At 43.8% G+C, this 20,682-nt stretch overlaps 1 protein-coding gene across 1 annotated transcript in view; it reads right to left on the bottom strand.

Moving 5' to 3' along the window:
* LOC133367503 (enoyl-CoA hydratase EchA19-like) overlaps positions 1–20,682 on the bottom strand; it is a 41,997-nt gene that overhangs the window by 1,001 nt on the left and 20,314 nt on the right. The window contains exon 5 of the mRNA XM_061591601.1: positions 11,711–11,860. Within this exon, the coding sequence (XP_061447585.1) occupies positions 11,711–11,860 (150 nt within the window). The remainder of the gene's footprint in view (positions 1–11,710; positions 11,861–20,682) is intronic.

Here is a 20,682-nt window from a genome sequence, read left to right as displayed (position 1 = left end):
GCCCCACTCATACGGCGCTTGCTCCGCTTTTTCTGCATTTTTCGGGTGTCGGGCATCATTTTATTGTCGGTGTTCCACTTTTTGGCGATTTTCGCTTTTCGGCAGGGGTCTGGAACCTAATCCACCGTATGAGTGGTGCCCTACTGTATTCACACAGAAAACACAGCAGGAAGCACTGCTGGGGTGGAAACCCCTGATCATAGAAATCTTTACCTTTATTTTTGATGCTTTGGTGCTCCATGCAGACCTTAGTTCAATTATTATTTCCTGTCTATTCTTAATTCTCCTAAATCTGTGCCACGTGTTTCCTGTACATTAATCCAGCAATGCCAAACCAATGAAGCAAAGCTCACAAGCTAGTATTAGAGAACTTGTGGGTGGATCACCAGATCTCTAGGTGTTATTTTTAATAAATAAACATATTTATTTATCAATTTTTTCATAGTTACAAGTATATAACTAGGTCATTACATACCAACAGTACAAGAAAGCATTTTAACAACCCTCCCACTTTCATGATGTATGCACTCATCTATGTTCTTTCTAGGACAAATCATGTAAATGTATCCACATATGTTCTTCCTTTATAAGAGGCCTTTAATGCATCCAGTCAAGCTTCTAAGTATAAAGTCTATTTTATATTTATTTTTATAAACTGTCTTTACATTTCTACAGCATTGTACATTTTGCTTCCCCAAAGTAATGCCAGTCTTTAAATGCTCTCAGTGTAATAGGAATCAATTGGAAAGGGCAAGAATGAGGAATTAATGTTGAGTTTAGAAAAAGAACAATCTGCTGCCAGGAAAGACACAACAGGTCACATTAGCTTCAGCGTTAAGCTTCCTGTTTCACAGCTGCCTCCATATCTTATGCAGGAACATTTACTGCACACATGGCAAAACAAAATTGGCTGAAGACAGTTATGCATTTCAAAGTCTGAGATGCTCTAGCTTTCTTGGAACTACAAGGAATGGCACCCAGCCAGCAACCTGCCCACCCCCACTCCATCGTGTGACCTCAGTCCAGAAGAACACCAAGATAAGTGCATACTGATCTTATAGGAGGATCAATGTCTCTCTGTCCATGTGTTGACAAGTCTGTGGTTATGAAAAACAAGCGTGTGAAAAGTGGAGGCTTGAGAAGCTGATCCCCTGAGAGTTAGGGGCCGGCAAGGGGGAGAGGGAAAAGAGGAGAGTATAACAGCCTGGGCAGAAGATGGCACCTTTGGGCAAGAACTCTGGATCTATATGGAGCAGCATGATGGGTCTGGCGCAGGCCCACTTCTCCCCATCCCCCATCTCCTAGGTTGGCCACTAATATTAACTACAGACAAAATCCTTGGTAGCCAAATCACTTTATCCCTTGCAAAGGGCAAGAGCTCTCTTTGATTTTCTGAACTGTGTTCAATAAATGTGACATTCCTACCTTTCACCTCCTATAAGAGTCGCTCTTTGAGGGTGGGTTCATGCACAATGCATGTTAGGGATGGCTTCCCTACTTCATTGGCTGAGCTTTTGTGAAGTCAGTGGAAATGGAACAAACAGTTGCATCCCAACATTGATGCCCAAGTTCACAACTGGAACACCAGATTACAAGCTGAGCCCAAATTCCACCTACATGAGGACCCATTGTGAGTTTTCTCTCTTTCTCTCTCTTTCACACACACACACACACACACACACACACGGTATTCACTCCCTGCGACATTTCCTAGCAACTGGGCCACTGAAACAAGCAGCATTCCAGAGTGCCACATACCCTAGAGAATGTCATCTTCCAAGGAATGTGAGTACTGAACATGCATGTTCAGTGGCTTGGAAACATATGTGTCTCAGTGCTCTTTGTGCTTAGGGTGCCACTTTTTCAATGTTCCAGATGCCAGGGAGAAGCTCTTCCTCTTTCCTGCCACTGTGGAGGAGAAGGGGCCAATGAAGCAGAGCTCCGTGGCTTTTAGGGAGTGGGGGAGGGCACTTGAGGTTGTAGTCAATGTAGCGTTAAGGCTAAGATTGCTTCATTGCAAGGATTTCTCCTTGGGTAGAATGATCTCCCCCTCTCCTCCCCCTGCATTCATCCCAAATCTATTCTGGGGATTCTCCCAACCTCTGTAGCAGATTTGGGGACAGTGCAGGGCATGTGCAAGGGAAAGAGAAGGGGAAATCCCCTTGCATTAGCACCCCTTGCACTACCACAAAAAGTTAATTGAATACCTCCCTTTGGCTCTATCATGCTCCCAATTATATCACTGGGAGCACAACAGAGCTGGAATTTTGGGGGTGGGGGAGAATACACAAAACTACACTATATTCCAATTGGTGGTTAGGGTATTAGCTTCCTCCCATCCACCCCATGTTATCTGGGACCATTCAAAAAATCGAGCCAAGGGACTTCACCCAATAGTAGCCCTAAACTAAAAAAAAAACCCAGTAAGAAAAAGATCTGGAAACCACCAACACCTGAAATATAGTCCAAGTTACATGCATCAAAGCTTTGTTTTTTTTTTAAAAAAACTTCTTTGTCTCTGTACAAGTGTTCTGATTTTGGTTTAATTAACATGGATGTATTTTCATACTTCCCAAATACTTATCCAATCACAGCTCTTCTCCTCCCATCCCACACCCACAACCTCCATGCCAGAGTTGAGAAAAGGAGTGTCCCGCAAAGCACCACATGCATGCATGCGCACATCCACGCACACACACACTCCTTATCCAGCTGACAGTACAATCCTAACCATGATTACACAGAAAACAGACCAGCCTGTTTATTAAGCATTCATTCCGATTCATTTACACAAAGTTTGGAGGGAGGGTATAAGACAACGGGCTGATTCACATGGGAGCTGAACTTTGTATTAAAGACAAAGCTTTTGACATCGCATTAGAGGTGCACACTTACTACCTTCCAATTGCTGTTTTCCATTCACACTGAAGGATCAATCACACAGCTTCCTAATGACCACGCCCTCTTAAGGTCAAAATACCACTTCCTCTGGTTACCTTGGCAACCGAGCATGCTCAGTTTGTTCCAGAGTGTTTCATTAATAAAAAAAAATAACCCTGAAGTGCGATTATTTGTATTTTCACTGCTACAATCCAACTGAAATACAAATATTTGTTTGAACAGTGTTATGTGCTTTTGCACAAGTTAGGGGGGAAAGAAAAATAAAGCACCATTTGCAGCAGACTTGCAGAACGGGAGCCAGCAAGGAGAGAGTGGGCTTGGAGAGGGGGATGACTGACACACCCATCTAAAAGCATCGGAGGACAGCGTCTGCAAGCGCTAGAGACAGGAATTGGAGACTTTTTTCCTTCCTATTTTGGATTAAAAGAGGATTGGGTTACTACAGATTGAAAGGGGAAAACTACATTCTAGCTGTTGATTGCCTGCAACATCATGTGAACTATGCAAATTAAACTGGGATGCAAGTAACACCAGATTCACATTAAACCTCCGTGTGAATCAGCCCAGCATCTGTTTATTGAACATCCATTCTGATTTGTTTGCTGGGAGGTTACACCATGTTGTGTCAAACAATTGTTATCCCACACTTGTGATCACTTTTGTCATTACAAAAAGTTCATTTTTAAAAAGAAGCAGGTTTCTTGCACAAGAGCACCATGTCCACTTTACCTGTGCAGCCTGAATTTGCAGGTATGTGATTGAATCCCACCTGCAAAATAGCAACAGTAGCAAAGCAGCCCTACTGTGTTCAATGGTCCCTGTGGCCAGGTAAATAAGCATAGGTGTATAGCAGGGGTGGGGAACCTTTGCCCCCCAGATGTTGTTGGACTCCAACTAGCCAGCATGGCGGAAGATCAGGGATGATGAGAGTTGTCCTCAGTCTTAGACCCTTACTTTTTTGGGATCAAGGTCCCAGCAGGATTTCTATGTCGCCAGCATCCAATGAGCAAATAAGCATGAAAGGGGAGTATGTGAGCCACTGAGAAGAGTCTTCTAACATAGTTCTATGTCTTTTTTTGCTGATTGGATCCAATCAGAGTGAAAGGATGAGAGTCAGCCACCAAGAAGACTCTTCTCAGTAGCTAACGCTCTCCTCTTTCATGCTGATTGGCTCCTAGAAATGTATGCTGTTGTGGGAGAAGAGAAGGCATTAACAAGGATCTCATATTCAACCCAACAGCAAAAAAAGGGAGGGGTGTGTGTGACTGTGACTATCATGAAGAGACCCTACACTTCTGAATTTGCCACTATGCTACTGGTTGTAGTCCAGCAACATCTAGAGGACCACAGGTTCCCCATCCTTTATTTATAGCCTAGCATTTGGAAAATAGGCTTGGGGATCAAAGAGGGTGACTTCTAAGCATGTTTGAGCCTCTGTACCTCACTTCTTAGACATTAAACACTGTTCCACTCCTCTAACATGCTCAACCATATAATCTACTAAACACAAAAATGCATAATCTTTGCAACACCGTCTTATCAACAGAGCCTAATATTCTGGATTTAGATTAACTGTTTTCACTATAAACCATAGGAGTAGCAATCTAAAAATAAAAATTGATGTGTTCAGATTTTTCTGTTTTCAAATGAATGCGTATTTTAATGCAAGATGTTGGGCAGGGGGGTATTTAATGAGAAATAGCAACATCTTGCTATTCACACACCAGTGACCACTCCTTTCTTTGCCCAGAAATGTTTTCCAAAAATATTGTAAGGATCTCCTAGATCAAAATCTCTGAGAGAGAGTGTGATGGCTGCGGTGAATAAACTCTGATTAACTCAATAACAACATTACTAAGAAACCAATATTGTTTGTTTATATAAACATTTGAAAGCAAATAAAAAACCCTCATGATTCTGCACATAATCACAACTTTGTTTGAATATCCATGTCCACACTTAACCCAGTGTAACTTTATTTGTACTTCCAATACATCCCAATATAGAAATGTACGCATATGCGCCAAGAGCTCAGGGTCAAACCAGATAGCAGCAGTTTTGTGTATTTAAATATAGAATGGCTCAAACATGTAGAAAGATTGGGGGGGGGTCTGATTTTAACCATATACAGGATACATCAAAAATCTTAAAATGCTTATTTATAATGGAAAGGAGAGCATGGGCTTCGGCAAGCTGATGCAGTTCTTACTTCTCCACAGCCTTGTCCCCAAGTGCTTTTCTCCCAGTTGATATTTTTTTCTGTACTGTAACTCAGCTGAGAAGCAATTGGGGTGAGGGTTCTGTATTCGTTACCCTTTTACTGTTAGAAATAGACTTCATCCCGCAAGTTATTCAATGAGATAAAGGCAGTCTCATGTTCAAAAGCATATCGAATTACCTCCATCAGATCTAAATCACGGTGAGGGAATCGATACACCAGCAGGAATCACCAGAAAAGCTGCTGCTTGTCTTGGACATCCCATCTCTCTCAAAACCTAACACTGAATTATGGCCAAATATCTATTTAACTATTTAATCTATTTGCATCCTGCCCTACATCCAAAGATATCTGGGTAGGTAACTATAAATAAATGAATAAAACTCAATTGACAAGAACACAATATATGAAAAGTACACTAAAAGCAATGCTTCAGGTACTATTTCTACCAAAGCATTGGTTTCAGTTTTTTATATATATACACACATACACGCAGGCACACACACATATTTTCTACCTCTGTGACAAGAAGTAAGAAATTGAGAAGGAGGTACAAAGGAAACAAATCCTGATTATTAGGTGAGTGGCAAGATTTTTCAAGCACACAAGGTTGCTGCAAGTAGTGGTTGAGCAAGACACATTGCATGCAGCAGTTTTAATTACACACATTCACAACCCATCTTTATTCCCTGGACCTTTGGGGCTTGGGACCCAAAGGTGCCGTTATGCAAACAGAAAGCATTTCTGCTTACACAAGGCACGGCAGATTTCAGCCATTACCTGCTGCACATCCCAAGTTGTTCTGGAGGGTCCACAACTTTCTGAAGCTGTTTACTGGCGGGTTCACTGAGTAGTGGATATCAGCAAAAACTGGAGGCCAAGACTTGCATGAGTTAGGGTGTTTTCCACCCATGGAACTTCAGGGAATATTTTCTGTGTCAACATCCACCATTGAATCTCTAAACATCGGCCATGGAACCCCATGCACCACAAAGGATTCTGGGAGTATGTTTTAAGACACATGTACTGTGCACTGGCTAGGTCCTCTTGGTATTGCCTGATGTGAACTGAGGGTACCCTACAGCACATCCAAAATTGCCCTGCAGCTGCATGGGACAATCAGGAGTGGTGGGAAAGCTATCTTAAAAAAGGAAATTTCTCCACAATTACTCACCTTGTAATTAAGGAATTCTTATTAAGCTCCACAAGGTTCACCAGAGCACCGCCAGAACACCTCTGGCCTCTTCCAATAATAAATAATACTAAACCATGTTAAGAGCTGGCACCATATAGGAATTGTATATAAAAAGGGACACAATTCCTACCATCTAAAAACAAGACAATGGACAAAGGGCAGAGAACACAAAAGGAATGGGAAAAGGAGGACAGAGAAGACTGCCCTGCAACAGGAACTGCAACAGACAAAATTATAACAAAACAGTAAAATACAGCTATTAGTTTTCAGTACGCACACAAATATAAGCAGGGACCACAGAAGGAATAATCACAGCATAGTAAATTTCATGAATAAAGCCCAAACAGACTAACAGAGCCCTAAATTGGCTTCTTCATGATTCAAGCGAGCAGATTAGGAAGGCCACCATGGTAGTGTCTAAAGTGTCATGGAGGAATCAGTGGCCTTCCAGTTGTAGAACAACAAATTCCATCATCCCTGACCGTTTTCCATGCTGACTGGGGCTGATGGAAGTTGGAGTCTAACAGGTTCTTCACCCCTGTCCTATGGTTTATAGAGGGAATGACAAACTTCTCTTTTTTTGGTAGCCACTCCATACTCCTTTGAGAAGCATATTCCTCCACCATACATTCATTCATTCATTATTAAATTTATATCCCACCCTTCTTCCCAGTAGGAGCCCAGGGAGGCAAGCAAAAACATTAAAAACACTTTAAAACATCATAAAAACAGTCTTTAAAATATATTAAAACAAAACATTGTTAAAAACATGTTAAAACAAAACATCTTTAAAAACATTTTTTTAAAAGTTTTAAAAACATTTAAAAAAGTAATTCTAACACAGACACAGACTGGGATAGGTCTCTGCTTGAAAGGCTTGTTGAAAGAGGAAGGTCTTCAAGTAGGCACCGAAAAGATAACAGAAATGGAGCCTGTCTAATATTTAAGGGGAGGGAATTCCAAAAGGTAGGTGCCACTACACTAAAGGTCCACTTCCTATGTTGTGTGGAACAGACCTCCTGATAAGATGGCATCTGCAGGAGGCCGTCACCTGCATAGCGTAGTGACAGACTGGGTAAATAAGGGGTAAGATGATTTTTCAGGTATCCTGGTGCCAAGCTGTATAGGGCTTTCTACACCAAAACCAGAACCTTGAACTTGGCCCGGTAGCTAACAGGCAGCCAGTGCAATTCTTTCAATAGTGGGGTGACATGTTGGCAATACTCTGTCCCAGTGAGAAGTCTCACCACCGCATTTTGCACCAGCTGCAGCCTCCGGTCCAACCTCAAGGGCAGCCCCACATAGAGCGTATTACAGTAATCCAGCCTGGAGGTTACCACTGCATGGACAACAATGGTCAGGCTATCCCCATCCAGAAACAGCCAAAGCTGGTAAAAGGCACTCCTAGCCACTGAACTCACCTGGGCCTCTAGCGACAAAGATGGATCCAAGAGCACACACAGACTATTAACCTGTACTTTCAGAGAGAGTATGACCCCATCCAAAGCAGGCAACTGACCAGTTATCTAAACTCAGGAACCACCAACCCAGTGCCTCCATCTTGCTAGGATTCAGACTCAGTTTATTGGCCCTCATCCAGCCCACCACTGAGCCCAGGTCCAGGGCTTCCACGGCCTCTCCTGATTCAGATGTTACAGAGAAATAGAGCTAGGTATCATCAGCATACACCTTGCACCAAATCCCCTGATGACCACTCCCAAGGGCTTCATATAGATGTTAAATAGCATCGGGGACAAGATGGTACCTTACAGCACCCCACAAGCACAACTGCCAGGGGGCCAAAAGACAATCATCCAATGCTATTCTTTGAAAACGACCCTGGAGATAGGATTGGAACCACTGTGAAACAGTGTCTGCAATACCCATCTCACCAAGTCTGCTCAGAAGGATACCATAGTCAATGGTACCAAAAGCCACTGAGAGATCAAGTAAGAGTTACAAGTAAGAGCAACAGGGTCGCACTCCCCCTGCCCTTCTCCGATAAAGGTCATCCATCAGGGTAACCAAGGCCAATTCAGTCCCATAACCAAGCCTGAACCCAGACTGGAATGGGTCAAGATAATCTGTTTCATCCAAGAGTACTTGCAATTGCTATGCCACAACCCTCTCAATCACCTTCCCTGAAAAGGGGATATTTGCAACTGGGGGGTAGTTGTCACAGACCAGTGGATCCAAGATGGGCTTTTTCAGGAGCAGTCAGATCACCACCTCTTTCAGGGTGGCTGGAACCACTCCCTCCCACAATGATGCATTGACCACACCCTGGATCCACTCAGTCAACCCCCCTCAGCGAGCTTTAATAAGCCAAGAAGTGCAAAGGTCAAGAGGACACATTGCTGGCTGCATCATGGCAAGCACTTTGTCCACATCATCAGGCCACATCAACTGAAACTGATCCCAAGAAGTTGCAGCAAATGTTGCACTGGACATCTCACTGGGAAATACAGTAGATGTGAATGGGGCATCAAGATTGCTGTAGAGGCAAACAACTTTACCCTCAAAGTGCCTTGCAAACAATTCACAGTGGGCCTTTGAAGGATCTAAAACTCCACTTCCTGGAGTTGATGTCAACAGACCCGTGAAAATATGGAAAAGCTCCACTAGATGGCTACTTGAAGATGCAATGGTGGCAGAGAATGGGCCTTCTTTGCTGCCCTCACCGTCACACAGTAGGCACGGTTATGATGTTTTACTTGTGCCCGATAAGCCTCACAGCACGTCTTTCATGCAAACCCACCAATACTGACCCCTCATAAAATTATTGCTCTTAAGCAGTAAAGTGATTCCCAGGTAGTGACTATATGTGCACAGACATATTACGTTTTACTTTATTATTACATATCTAATCCAAAAGAGATGCAACACAAAGTATGGAATGACTATGTTTGTCTACTCAGACATCTATATACCACTTAATCATTCGGATTTCTAAGCAGTGTATGTAAAAACAAACCATGCATAAAATGAAACAATAAAACAATTAAAATTTATCATAACACTACCCTAAAGTTCCTGGTGAAAGAAGCAAGTCATGTGCCTGAAGCTCACCAAGGAGTTCAACGAGACTCGCTCTCAGATAAATGTGTATAGGAACTGCAGCCTCAATTTTCTCTTTTCCTTACAAGTGAAACGGTATGAAAAGATTTTGCCAATTAGGTTTGGTAGGGCTGCTAAGCGAGACAGATAAGGTTGTGTCGGGGTGGGGGGGGTGGATGGTCTGCAGGGTGTCCCAGCTGGACATCCCTGGCTTACAGTAAACAAAACAGAGTTTTTATTCATGTTTGTTTCAAAAGATACTTCTCCAAATGCCAACCAAAACAGCCATATTTTTAAAGGAATCCGGATATCAGAGCACACATAATACATGGACAGAAAGTCTGTGGAGACGTTAGTCACTTCTTGGACCTGAAGAATGGCGGCAGCTTCAGCAGGGATTGAATAACTTCCTGTGTTATTAATTATCTCCCTTATCCCCCATTACACTTCCACGATCAAAATAATCTAAATTTTAAACACACCCGCATGCAGAGAAAGCCTAAAAAAAGAAACATCTGAATCTGTACCTTTTTGTTATGGCTAGTAGACTCCTGGTTTATTTCCTTTTCAAAGCTCTGCTACAATAAAGACACCCCACCCCACCACCAATTTCCAAAGCCTGTTTTACATTCAAATGTGTACATGCTGTCATCATTTTGTTAACAAGTCAGGAGAAAAACAGCAGCCACACCAGCTTTGAGCTGAATCAAAGCAGCTGTTGCTGTTACCCATTTAAAAAACCAGCTTCCATGCCAATTCAGAATGAGGTAAAGCCTGGTTCAGAGGGTCTTCCTTTTTCCTTCTACAGGAAATCTCCGGAGTCTAGTCAGAAAGCTGCTGTGTGCATTTACGTAATGAAGGTAGTCCCCTTTCAGTAGTCAAAGGTTAACAGGAGGAATGTGTTTTCATGATGGGATACACCCTTGTTATTGGAAGAAATGTATTTCCATGTTGTCAAACTCATGCTCTAAAAATTAAACAGAAATCAAGGTTCTGCCTTCTAAATGGAATGAAGTCCATAAAAAGCTGCCAATTGTGGGCTACATGAACAGAAACGATGTGGTAAATTCACATGCAATGTGTGAGCCCCATGGCTCTGAGAAAAGGAGACATCCTACCAAGCCACCACCTCTAGCCCTACAAGAAAACAATTCTAGAAAGCCAGGCTTCCAAATTGCCTACTAGCCTATGGCCAGTAAGAACTATCTCTGGGCAACTGTACAAGAAAGATCTTGTAAAGTGAAAGAGAGATGCATTTTTTCCCCTTTTCAGGTTATTGAAAATGCTACAAATAACTGTCATGTATAGGCAGGCAAGTACTTTTTTTTCCATGGGCTAGGAATTTTGTGGCTCTGTTTGCAAGGCTTTGGATGCCATCATGAACATCCTCTCCTGTGACACTTAAAATCACCTTTAAGCTTCAGAAATGCCATTGGTGTAAATACAGTTAATGAGGAGCAGGACACCAAAGAAAAACAGTACATTCTAGCCCATGTTAATTTTGTATAAAGACATTAAAGACCATAAACGGATTTAAGCAGCACACATGAAAACACTAAGAGTCTAGGCTGAGCTATCTGGCCTATGAGGAGAAGAAGAAGGCCTGACAAAATAGAACCATGTATATTTATATGCAGAGGTAAAGAGAAAAATCATAATTCAACCACGGCACTAAATAACTCAAAATATTTCCTCAGACTACCAACTCATCATCTAAAGGCCAGTTTTTAACATATCTATCGACAGGTGTTCTCAAACCAGCCTTTGCAAATCTGGTGCCTTTCAGATGTTTTGGACTGCAACTGCCATCAGCTCCAGCCAGCATATTCATGTTGGCTGGGACTGATGGGTGCTGTAGTCCAAAACATCTGGAGGGCACCAGATTGGTGAAGGGTGCTCTAAAAAGAAACACATAGGGTCCGTCCATACAACTATAATCTGCAACATTATAGCTGTGTGTCCTCATTAATTGACCACTGTCCATAAGACGTTGCAAGCTAGTATGGATTTTCATGTTCACAATAACACATTAGAAATACCACTGAAAAACTGATATGCTTTCCTAAACCGATAATCAACTGCATTAACATCTGTGTGCTTGGACTCAATGCCACGGACTTTCCTGCAACAGGCGGTCCATGTACGTTCCTCTGTAATATGCCAAGCCCTTTTTCTCCTTCCCACCCAATAGCACATCCACAAACCTGCACATGCATGGGAATTAAAAAAAAGTTTCTGTGCTCTTCTGAAAAAGTGTGCGAAAAGCAAACCACCTTTATGGACCAATCACTGAAAAGTTTTAATCCAGCTACTACTTATTTGGCACATAAGACACATACCTTTGCCATTGGGAACTATTCGATTGGCCAATCCAAGCTGAAATGCTTCTTGTGCACTAACAGGCCGCCCAGTGAGAATGAGATCCAGTGCTCGAGAAAGACCAATTAACTTTGGTAATCTGACAGTGCCACCATCTATCAATGGAACACCTAAAAAACAAATCGTTAAAGAAAAAAACACCACTCAAATAACAATATTTTAAGCAAACTGGAACATTAAATGGCTCCAAAACTACATTCTGCTTCCATCTATCCAAACTGCATGGGATGAAGGTGTAGTTGATGAGCACAGATGATCCTCACCTACCATCCAACTGCCTTCTTACCAAACGTTTGACAAATGGTCAAAATAAGCAATGCAATGTGTGCTACAAAGACTCTGGCCATGTTCACAATCACAGTAAGGCATAAACCATGGCTTACTGTGCAGAAGCCAACTGCACCCACTTCCCTCCTCCCCAGTCACACTGAGGAAAAACACACAATTTTGCACAGCCTGCAGCATGTACGACTATCTGCCTGTTGGACAGCAGTCGTGGGTGTGCTCTCGGTGCAATGAGCTCCTGGCTCTCCGGGAACGACTTCATTTCCTTGAGGCCAAGGTGGCAGACCTGGAAAAGCTGAGAGAGGCAGAGAGGTGTGTGGAGGAGGCCTCAAGGGACGTTATAGCTGTGTCCCACTCCAGCGATGATAGCTCTCCTGCTATCATGGAGAACGATGGTCTCAGGGAAGGAGAGCATCCAGCTAAGGAAGAGGGAAACGATCCCTTAGAAGGGACCCATTCCTTGGGGGATGAGCAGCTATCCTCTCGTGCCGAGGATATATCTCCAGGGGGTGGAGGGATCCTTGCAGTGGATGATTCGATCATTAGGAACATAGACAGTGGGGTGTGTGATGGGCGTGTAGACCACAAGGTGTTTTGCCTGCCTGGTGCGAAGGTTGCGGATATCGCCCGTCGTTTAGATAGTTTGGTAGACAGTGCTGGGGAGGAGTCAGTGGTCGTGGTGCACGTTGGCACCAACGACATGGGGAAATGCAGCCATGAGGTCCTGGACGCAAAATTTAGGTTGCTAGGTAGGATGCTGAAAGCCAGGACCTCCAAGGTGGCTTTCTCTGAAATGCTACCGGTTCCACGCGCAGGACCAGCCAGACAGGCCCAGCTTTGCAGTCTCAATGCATGGATGAGACGATGGTGTCGGGTGGAAGGGTTTAGATTTGTTAGGCACTGGGGAACATTTTGGGACAAGCCGGGCCTGTACAAAAGGGACGGGCTCCACTTGAACCAGAATGGAACCAGACTGCTGGCACTTAAAATTAAAAAGGTAGCAGAGCAGCTTTTAAACTGACTGAGGGGGGAAACCCGACAGGAGCTGAGAAAGGTCCGGTTCGGAATAAACCTCCCCCCTGGGATAAAAACCAAAGAAATGATGAAATTTTAAAAGGGGTAGGCCTAGAAGTAGGCATTGTGAGAGCAGGGGCACAGGATATAAATTCAGAAGAGCCAAACCACAAGTGCCAAAGACACTTGAAGAGAGACACTGCTTACAAGTGCCTGTACGCTAATGCTAGGAGCCTCCGAACCAAGATGGGAGAACTGGAGTGCTTGGTCTTAGAGGAGAGCATTGATATAGTGAGCATAACGGAGACCTGGTGGAATGGAGAAAACCAGTGGGATACGGTTATCCCTGGATATAAACTATATCAGAAGGACAGGGAAGGACGTATTGGTGGCGGAGTCGCTCTATACGTGAAAGAAGGCATTGAATCCAGCAAGCTCGAAACCCCAAAAGAGGCAGACTCCTCCACAGAATCATTGTGGATGGTGATATCATTCCCCAGGAGGGACTTAATACTGGGAACGATCTATCGTCCCCTGATCAAAATGCTCAGGGAGACCTTGAGATGAGATATGAAATTGAGGAAGCATCCAAACTAGGAAATGTGGTAGTAATGGGTGACTTCAACTACCCGGACATAGACTGGCCGCATATGTGTTCCAGCCATGACAAAGAAGCAAAGTTTCTAGATATTCTAAATGACTATTCCCTAGACCAGTTGGTCATGGAACCGACCAGAGGGATGGCAACCCTGGACTTAATCCTCAGTGGGGACCGGGACCTGGTGCGAGATGTAAGTGTTGTTGAACCGATTGGGAGCAGTGACCACAGTGCTATTAAATTAAACATACATATAAATGGCCAATTGCCAAGAAAATCCAACACGGTCACATTTTACTTCAAAAGAGGAAACTTCACAAAAATGAGGGGATTGGTAAAAAGAAAGCTGAAAAACAAAGTCCAGAGGGTCACATCACTCAAAAATGCTTGGAAGTTGTTTAAAAACACTATATTAGAAGCGCAACTGGAGTGCATACTGCAGATCAGAAAAGGTACCGCCAGGGCCAAGAAGATGCCAGCATGGTTAACGAGCAAAGTCAAGGAAGCTCTTAGAGGCAAAAAGTCTTCCTTCAGAAAATGGAAGTCTTGTCCGAATGAAGAAAATAAAAAAGAACACAAACTCTGGCAAAAGAAATGCAAGAAGACAATAAGGGATGCTAAAAAAGAATTTGAGGAGCACATTGCTAAGAACATAAAAACCAACAACAAAAAATTCTATAAATACATTCAAAGCAGAAGACCATCTAGGGAGGCGATTGGACCCTTGGATGATAAGGGAGTCAAAGGTGTACTAAAGAACGATAAGGAGATTGCAGAGAAGCTAAATGAATTCTTTGCATCTGTCTTCACAGTGGAAGATATAGGGCAGATCCCTGAACCTGAACTAACATTTGCAGGAAGGGATTCTGAGGAACTGAGACAAATAGTGCTAACGAGAGAGGAAGTTCTAGGCTTAATGGACAATATAAAAACTGACAAATCACCGGGCCCGGATGGCATCCACCCGAGAGTTCTCAAAGAACTCAAATGGGAAATTGCTTATCTGCTAACTAAAATATGTAACTTGTCCCTTGGGTCCTCCTCCGTGCCTGAGGACTGGAAAGTGGCAAATGTAACGCCAATATTCAAAAAGGGATCCAGAGGGGATCCCGGAAATTACAGGCCAGTTAGCTTAACTTCTGTGCCTGGAAAACTGGTAGAAAGTATTATTAAAGCTAGATTAACTAAGCACATAGAAGAACAAGCCTTGCTGAAGCAGAGCCAGCATGGCTTCTGCAAGGGAAAGCCCTGTCTCAGTAACCTATTAGAATTCTTTGAGAGTGTCAATAAGCATATAGATAGAGGTGATCCAGTGGACATAGTGTACTTAGACTTTCAAAAAGCGTTTGACAAGGTACCTCACCAAAGACTTCTGAGGAAGCTTAGCAGTCATGGAACAAGAGGAGAGGTCCTCTTGTGGATAAGGAATTGGTTAAGAAGCAGAAAGCAGAGAGTAGGAATAAACGGACAGTTCTCCCAATGGAGGGCTGTAGAAAGTGGAGTCCCTCAAGGATCGGTATTGGGACCTGTACTTTTCAACTTGTTCATTAATGACCTAGAATTAGGAGTGAGCAGTGAAGTGGCCAAGTTTGCTGACGACACTAAATTGTTCAGGGTTGTTAAAACAAAAAGGGATTGTGAAGAGCTCCAAAAAGATCTCTCCAAACTGAGTGAATGGGCGGAAAAATGGCAAATGCAATTCAATATAAACAAGTGTAAAATTATGCATATTGGAGCAAAAAATCTTCATTTCACATATACGCTCATGGAGTCTGAACTGGCGGTGACCGACCAGGAGAGAGACCTCGGGGTTGTAGTGGACAGCACGATGAAAATGTCGACCCAGTGTGCGGCAGCCGTGAAAAAGGCAAATTCCATGCTAGGGATAATTAGGAAAGGTATTGAAAATAAAACAGCCGATATCATAACGCCGTTGTATAAATCTATGGTGCGGCCGCATTTGGAATACTGTGTACAGTTCTGGTCGCCTCATCTCAAAAAGGATATTATAGAGTTGGAAAAGGTTCAGAAGAGGGCAACCAGAATGATCAAGGGGATGGAGCGACTCCCTTACGAGGAAAGGTTGCAGCATTTGGGGCTTTTTAGTTTAGAGAAAAGGCGGGTCAGAGGAGACATGATAGAAGTGTATAAAATTATGCATGGCATTGAGAAAGTGGATAGGGAAAAGTTCTTCTCCCTCTCTCATAATACTAGAACTCGTGGACATTCAAAGAAGCTGAATGTTGGAAGATTCAGGACAGACAAAAGGAAGTACTTCTTTACTCAGCACATAGTTAAACTATGGAATTTGCTCCCACAAGATGCAGTAATGGCCACCAGCTTGGACGGCTTTAAAAGAAGATTAGACAAATTCATGGAGGACAGGGCTATCAATGGCTACTAGCCATGATGGCTGTGCTCTGCCACCCTAGTCAGAGGCAGCATGCTTCTGAAAACCAGTTGCCGGAAGCCTCAGGAGGGGAGAGTGTTCTTGCACTCGGGTCCTGCTTGCGGGCTTCCCCCAGGCACCTGGTTGGCCACTGTGAGTACAGGATGCTGGACTAGATGGGCCACTGGCCTGATCCAGCAGGCTCTTCTTATCTTCTTATGTTCTTACACAATGATACTTGGTTTAGGACTATGTCCAAACCAAGAATCGTGGTTTGATTCACTCCAAAGAAACCACCATCAGCTAAGGTTTGCACTTGGCTTATCAAACATGATCTGTTTGACTAGACATAATACTATGCCAGGGATTGGGGTTTGTTTCTCCCCAGCACTGACAACTGTTTTTTTTTTATCCTTTCTAGAATGTTCCTCTATAACACATATAATTATCTGCATAAAAATGGTAAATAACACTGGAAAGACACAACACAGTTCAGTCATTTCATTAGGAGAGGAGGTCCAATATTCCTAGCATGCTACTGTTCATTTTCCATCTGTCAGGTTTCGGTACTAAGAATCAAATATACAATCAAACTCCACTGAAGTTACTAAATATTAAGTACAGTAGGGCCCCACTTGACGGCGTTCCGTTTTCTGGCATTCCGCTGATGCGGCGGCTTTCAATTAGGGGAAATTCCCTGTTTTAAAGCCGATTTTGCGTTTTGCGGCATTTTCACGCGACACAACCCATTATAGTCAATGGGTTCCGCTTTACGGTGATTTCCGCTTTGCGGCAGGGGCCTGGTCCCTAACCCGCCATATAAGCGGGGCCCTATTGTAGTGCTATTTGATTGTCTAAACATGCAACCACTAAGGATCATTTCACATGTAACTTATTGCTGCACAGACAGTTTCCATGTAGGAGAAAAAGTGGGTACAATGTAGCATGCCACCAACATATATGAAGAATATTTCATACAATCAGAGAACATGGAGTTGGAAAGGGCCTATAAGGCCATCAGAGTCCAACCCCCTGCTCAATGTAGGAATCCAAATTAAAGCATACCTGACAAGTGGCTGTCCAGCTGCTTCTTGAAAGCCTCCAGTGTTGGAGAGCCCACCACCTCCCTAGGTAATAGGTTCCATTGTCGTACCACTCTGTTAGGAAGTTTTTCCTGAAGTTCAGTCGAAATCTGGCTTCCTGCAGCTTGAGCCCATTATTCCGTGTCCTGCACTCTGGGACGATCGAGAACAGATCCTGTCCCTCCTCTGTATGGCAACCTTTCAAGTACTTCAAGAGTGCTATCATATCTCCCCTCAGTCTTCTCTTCTCAAGGCTAAACACGTTAAACAGTTCTTTCAGTCTCTCCTAATAGGGCTTTGTTTCCAGTCCCCTGATCATCCTTGTTGCCCTCCCCTGAACCTGTTCGTTTGTCTGCATCCTTCTTAAAGTGTGGTGTCCAGAACTGGACAAAGTACTCAAGATGAGGCCTAACCATTACCAAATGCATCTACTGTAGTCCCCAATGAGGTGTCCAGTGCAATGTCTCTGCAACTTCTTGGGAACGGTTTCAGTTGATGCGGCCTGATGACGTAGACAAGATGTTTGTGTTGATGTGGCCAGCAATGTGTCCTTTCGACCTTTGCTCTTCTTGGTTTGACCAAGTGGATCCAAGATGTGATCAACACATCATTGCGGGAGGGAATAATTCCAGCTGCCTTGAAAGAGGCAATCATCTGACAACTCCTGAAAAAGCCCATCCTGGACCCACTGGTTTGTGACAACTACCGACCAGTCGCACTTATCCCCTTCTTAGGGAAGGTGATTGAGAGGGTTGTGGCACAGCAATTGCAAGTACTCTTGGAGGAAACAGATTATCTTGACCCATCCCAGTCAGGGTTCAGGCTTGGTTATGGGACTGAATCAGCCTTAGTCGCCCTCTTGGATGACCTTTATCAGGAGAAGGGCAGGGGGAGTACGACCCTGTTATTGTTACTTGATCTCTCAGCGGCTTTTGATTGACCATGGTATCCTTCTGGGCCAACTTGGTGAGATGGGTATCAGAGGCACTGTTTTACAGTGGTTCTGATCCTATCTCCAAGGTTGTTCTCAGAGAATAGCATTGGGTGACTGTCTTTCGGCCCCAAGGCAGTTGTGTTGTGGGGTGCCACAGGGTACCATCTTGTCCCCCATGCTGTTTAACATCTACATGAAGCCCTGGGGAGTGGTCATCAAGAGATTTGGGGCAAGGTGTCAGCAGTATGCTGATGATACCCAGCTCTATTTCTCTGTAACATCTGAATCGGGAAAGGCCGTGAGAGCCCTGGACTGCTGCCCAGACTCAGTGGTGGGATGGATGAGGGCCAATAAACTGAGTCTGAATCCTAGCAAGATGGAGGCGGTTTGGGTTGGTGGTTCCCAAGTTCGGATAATTGGTCAGTTGCCTGCTTTGGATGAGGTTGTACTCCCTCTGAAAGAGCAAGTTCGTAGTCTGGGGGTGCTCCTGGATCCATCTTTGTCGCTACAGGCCCAGGTGATCTCAGTGGCTAGGAGTGCCTTTTACCAGCTTCAGCTGGTAAGACAGCTGTGGCCATTTCTGGACTGGGATACCCTGACCGTTGTTGTCTATGCACTGGTAACCTCCAGGCTGGATTACTGTAATACGCTCTATGTGGGGCTGCCCTTGAGGTTGGACCGGAGGTTGCAGCTGGTGCAAAATGCGGTGGTGAGACTGTTCACTGGGGCAGGGTATCATCAACATGTCACCCGCTGCTGAAAGAATTGCACTGACTGCCCATTTGCTACCAGGCCAAGTTCAAAGTTCTAGTTTTGGTGTACAAAGCCCTATGAAGCTTGGGACCAGGATACCTGAAAGACCGCTTTATCCCTTATATACCCAGTCGATCACTGCGCTCTACAGGTGAGGGCCTGCTGCAGATACCATCTTATCAGGAGGTCCATTCTGCACAACATAGGAAACTGACCTTTACTGTGGTGGCACCTATCTGTGGAATTCCCTCCCCTTAAACATTAGACAGGCACCATCTCTGTTATCTTTTCAGCGCCAATTGAAGACCCTCACCTTTCAACAAGCCTTTTAAGTTGAGACCTATCCCAGTCTGCATCTGCGTTTGAATTGCTTTTTAATATGTTCTTAAACCTTTTTTTAAAATGTTTTTAATCTTAGAAGATGTTTTGAAAGCTTTTTTTAAAGAAATGTTTTTAAAGATGTTTTGTTTTAATGTGTTTTAAAGGTAGAGCACAGTGGGGAGGAGAGCCTGGCTGCGAGTCTAGAGTCTGTGAGTTCATATCCCCACTCGTGTCTCCTGGGTGTCAAGGGCCAGCTAAAGATCACCCCCCACAGTGTGTGGCTCAGGGGTTACGTGCCCTGCCACCTGTGCAACCATGGGCCAGCTGCATAGTCCCAAGGAGCCCAGTTGCACCCCAGCTGGCAGTTGTGGACAAGGAAGGGGCTGGCTTGTGCAGCTGTGGCAAGCTGAGCAGGTCCTAGCCAGCTGGGGAGGACTAGCCTCAGAGGGAGGCAATGGTAAACCCCCTCTGAATACTGCTTACCATGAAAACCCTATTCACAGGGTCGCCATAAGTCGGAATCGACTTGAAGGCAGTCCATTTCCATTTTCAAAGTTTGTTTTTATGATGTTTTAAAGTTTTTGGTGCTTTTGTTTGCCACCCTGTGCTCCTGCTGGGAGGAAGGGTGGGATATAAATCAAATAATGAATAAATAATAAATAAATAAATAGAGGGGAACTAAAACTTCACGCAATTTGGAAACTATACTCTGTTAATACAGGCTAAAATAGCATTTACCTTTTTTGCAACCACATCACACTGTTGGCTCATATTCAGCTTGTGATCAATAACCCCAAGATCCTTCTCACATGTAATATTGCAGAGACAAGTATCCCCCATCTTATAATGTGCATTTGGTTTCTTTTTCTTAGGTATAGAACTTTGCACTTATCTCTCTTAAATTTCAATCTGCTGTTTTCAGCCCAATGCTCCAGCCTATCAAGATTTACATTTTTTTCTGTCTTCCAGGGTACTAGTTATCCCTCCCAATTTTATACCATCTGCAATTTAGTAGTCATCAATAAAAATGTTGAAGAGCACTGGGCCCAGGACCGAGCCCTGCAGCACTCTGCTCATTACCTCCTCCCAGTTTGAGAAGGAACCATTGATAAGCATTCTTTGAGTACAGTTCTATAGCCAACTGTGGATCCACCTGATAGTTGTTCCATCCAGCCCACATCTAGCTAGCTTGCTAATCAGAATACCATGGGGCACTTTGTCAAATGCTTTGCTGAAGTATAGATATATTATGTTCACATCATTCCCATGGTCTATCAGGGAGGGTACCCAATCAAAGAATGAGATAAAATTAGTCTAGATGTCAGGCTGGCTAGTCTGTAATTCCCAGGTTCTTCCCTTTTGCCCTTTTTGAGATAGGGAAAACATTAGCCATCTTCTAGTCATCCGGCACTTCACATCCTCCACGATTTCGCAAATAGACAGTGGTTCCGAGAGTTCTTCAGCCAATTCTTTCAATACTCTAGGATGCAATTCATCAGGCCTTGCAGATTTGAACTCGTTCAAAGTGATTAGGCATTCCTTGACTATTGCCTATC

This window comes from Rhineura floridana, chromosome 1 (assembly GCF_030035675.1).
Source record: "Rhineura floridana isolate rRhiFlo1 chromosome 1, rRhiFlo1.hap2, whole genome shotgun sequence".
In the NCBI taxonomy this organism is placed as follows: domain Eukaryota; kingdom Metazoa; phylum Chordata; class Lepidosauria; order Squamata; family Rhineuridae; genus Rhineura; species Rhineura floridana.
This window is presented reverse-complemented; position numbering and strand designations above follow the sequence as displayed.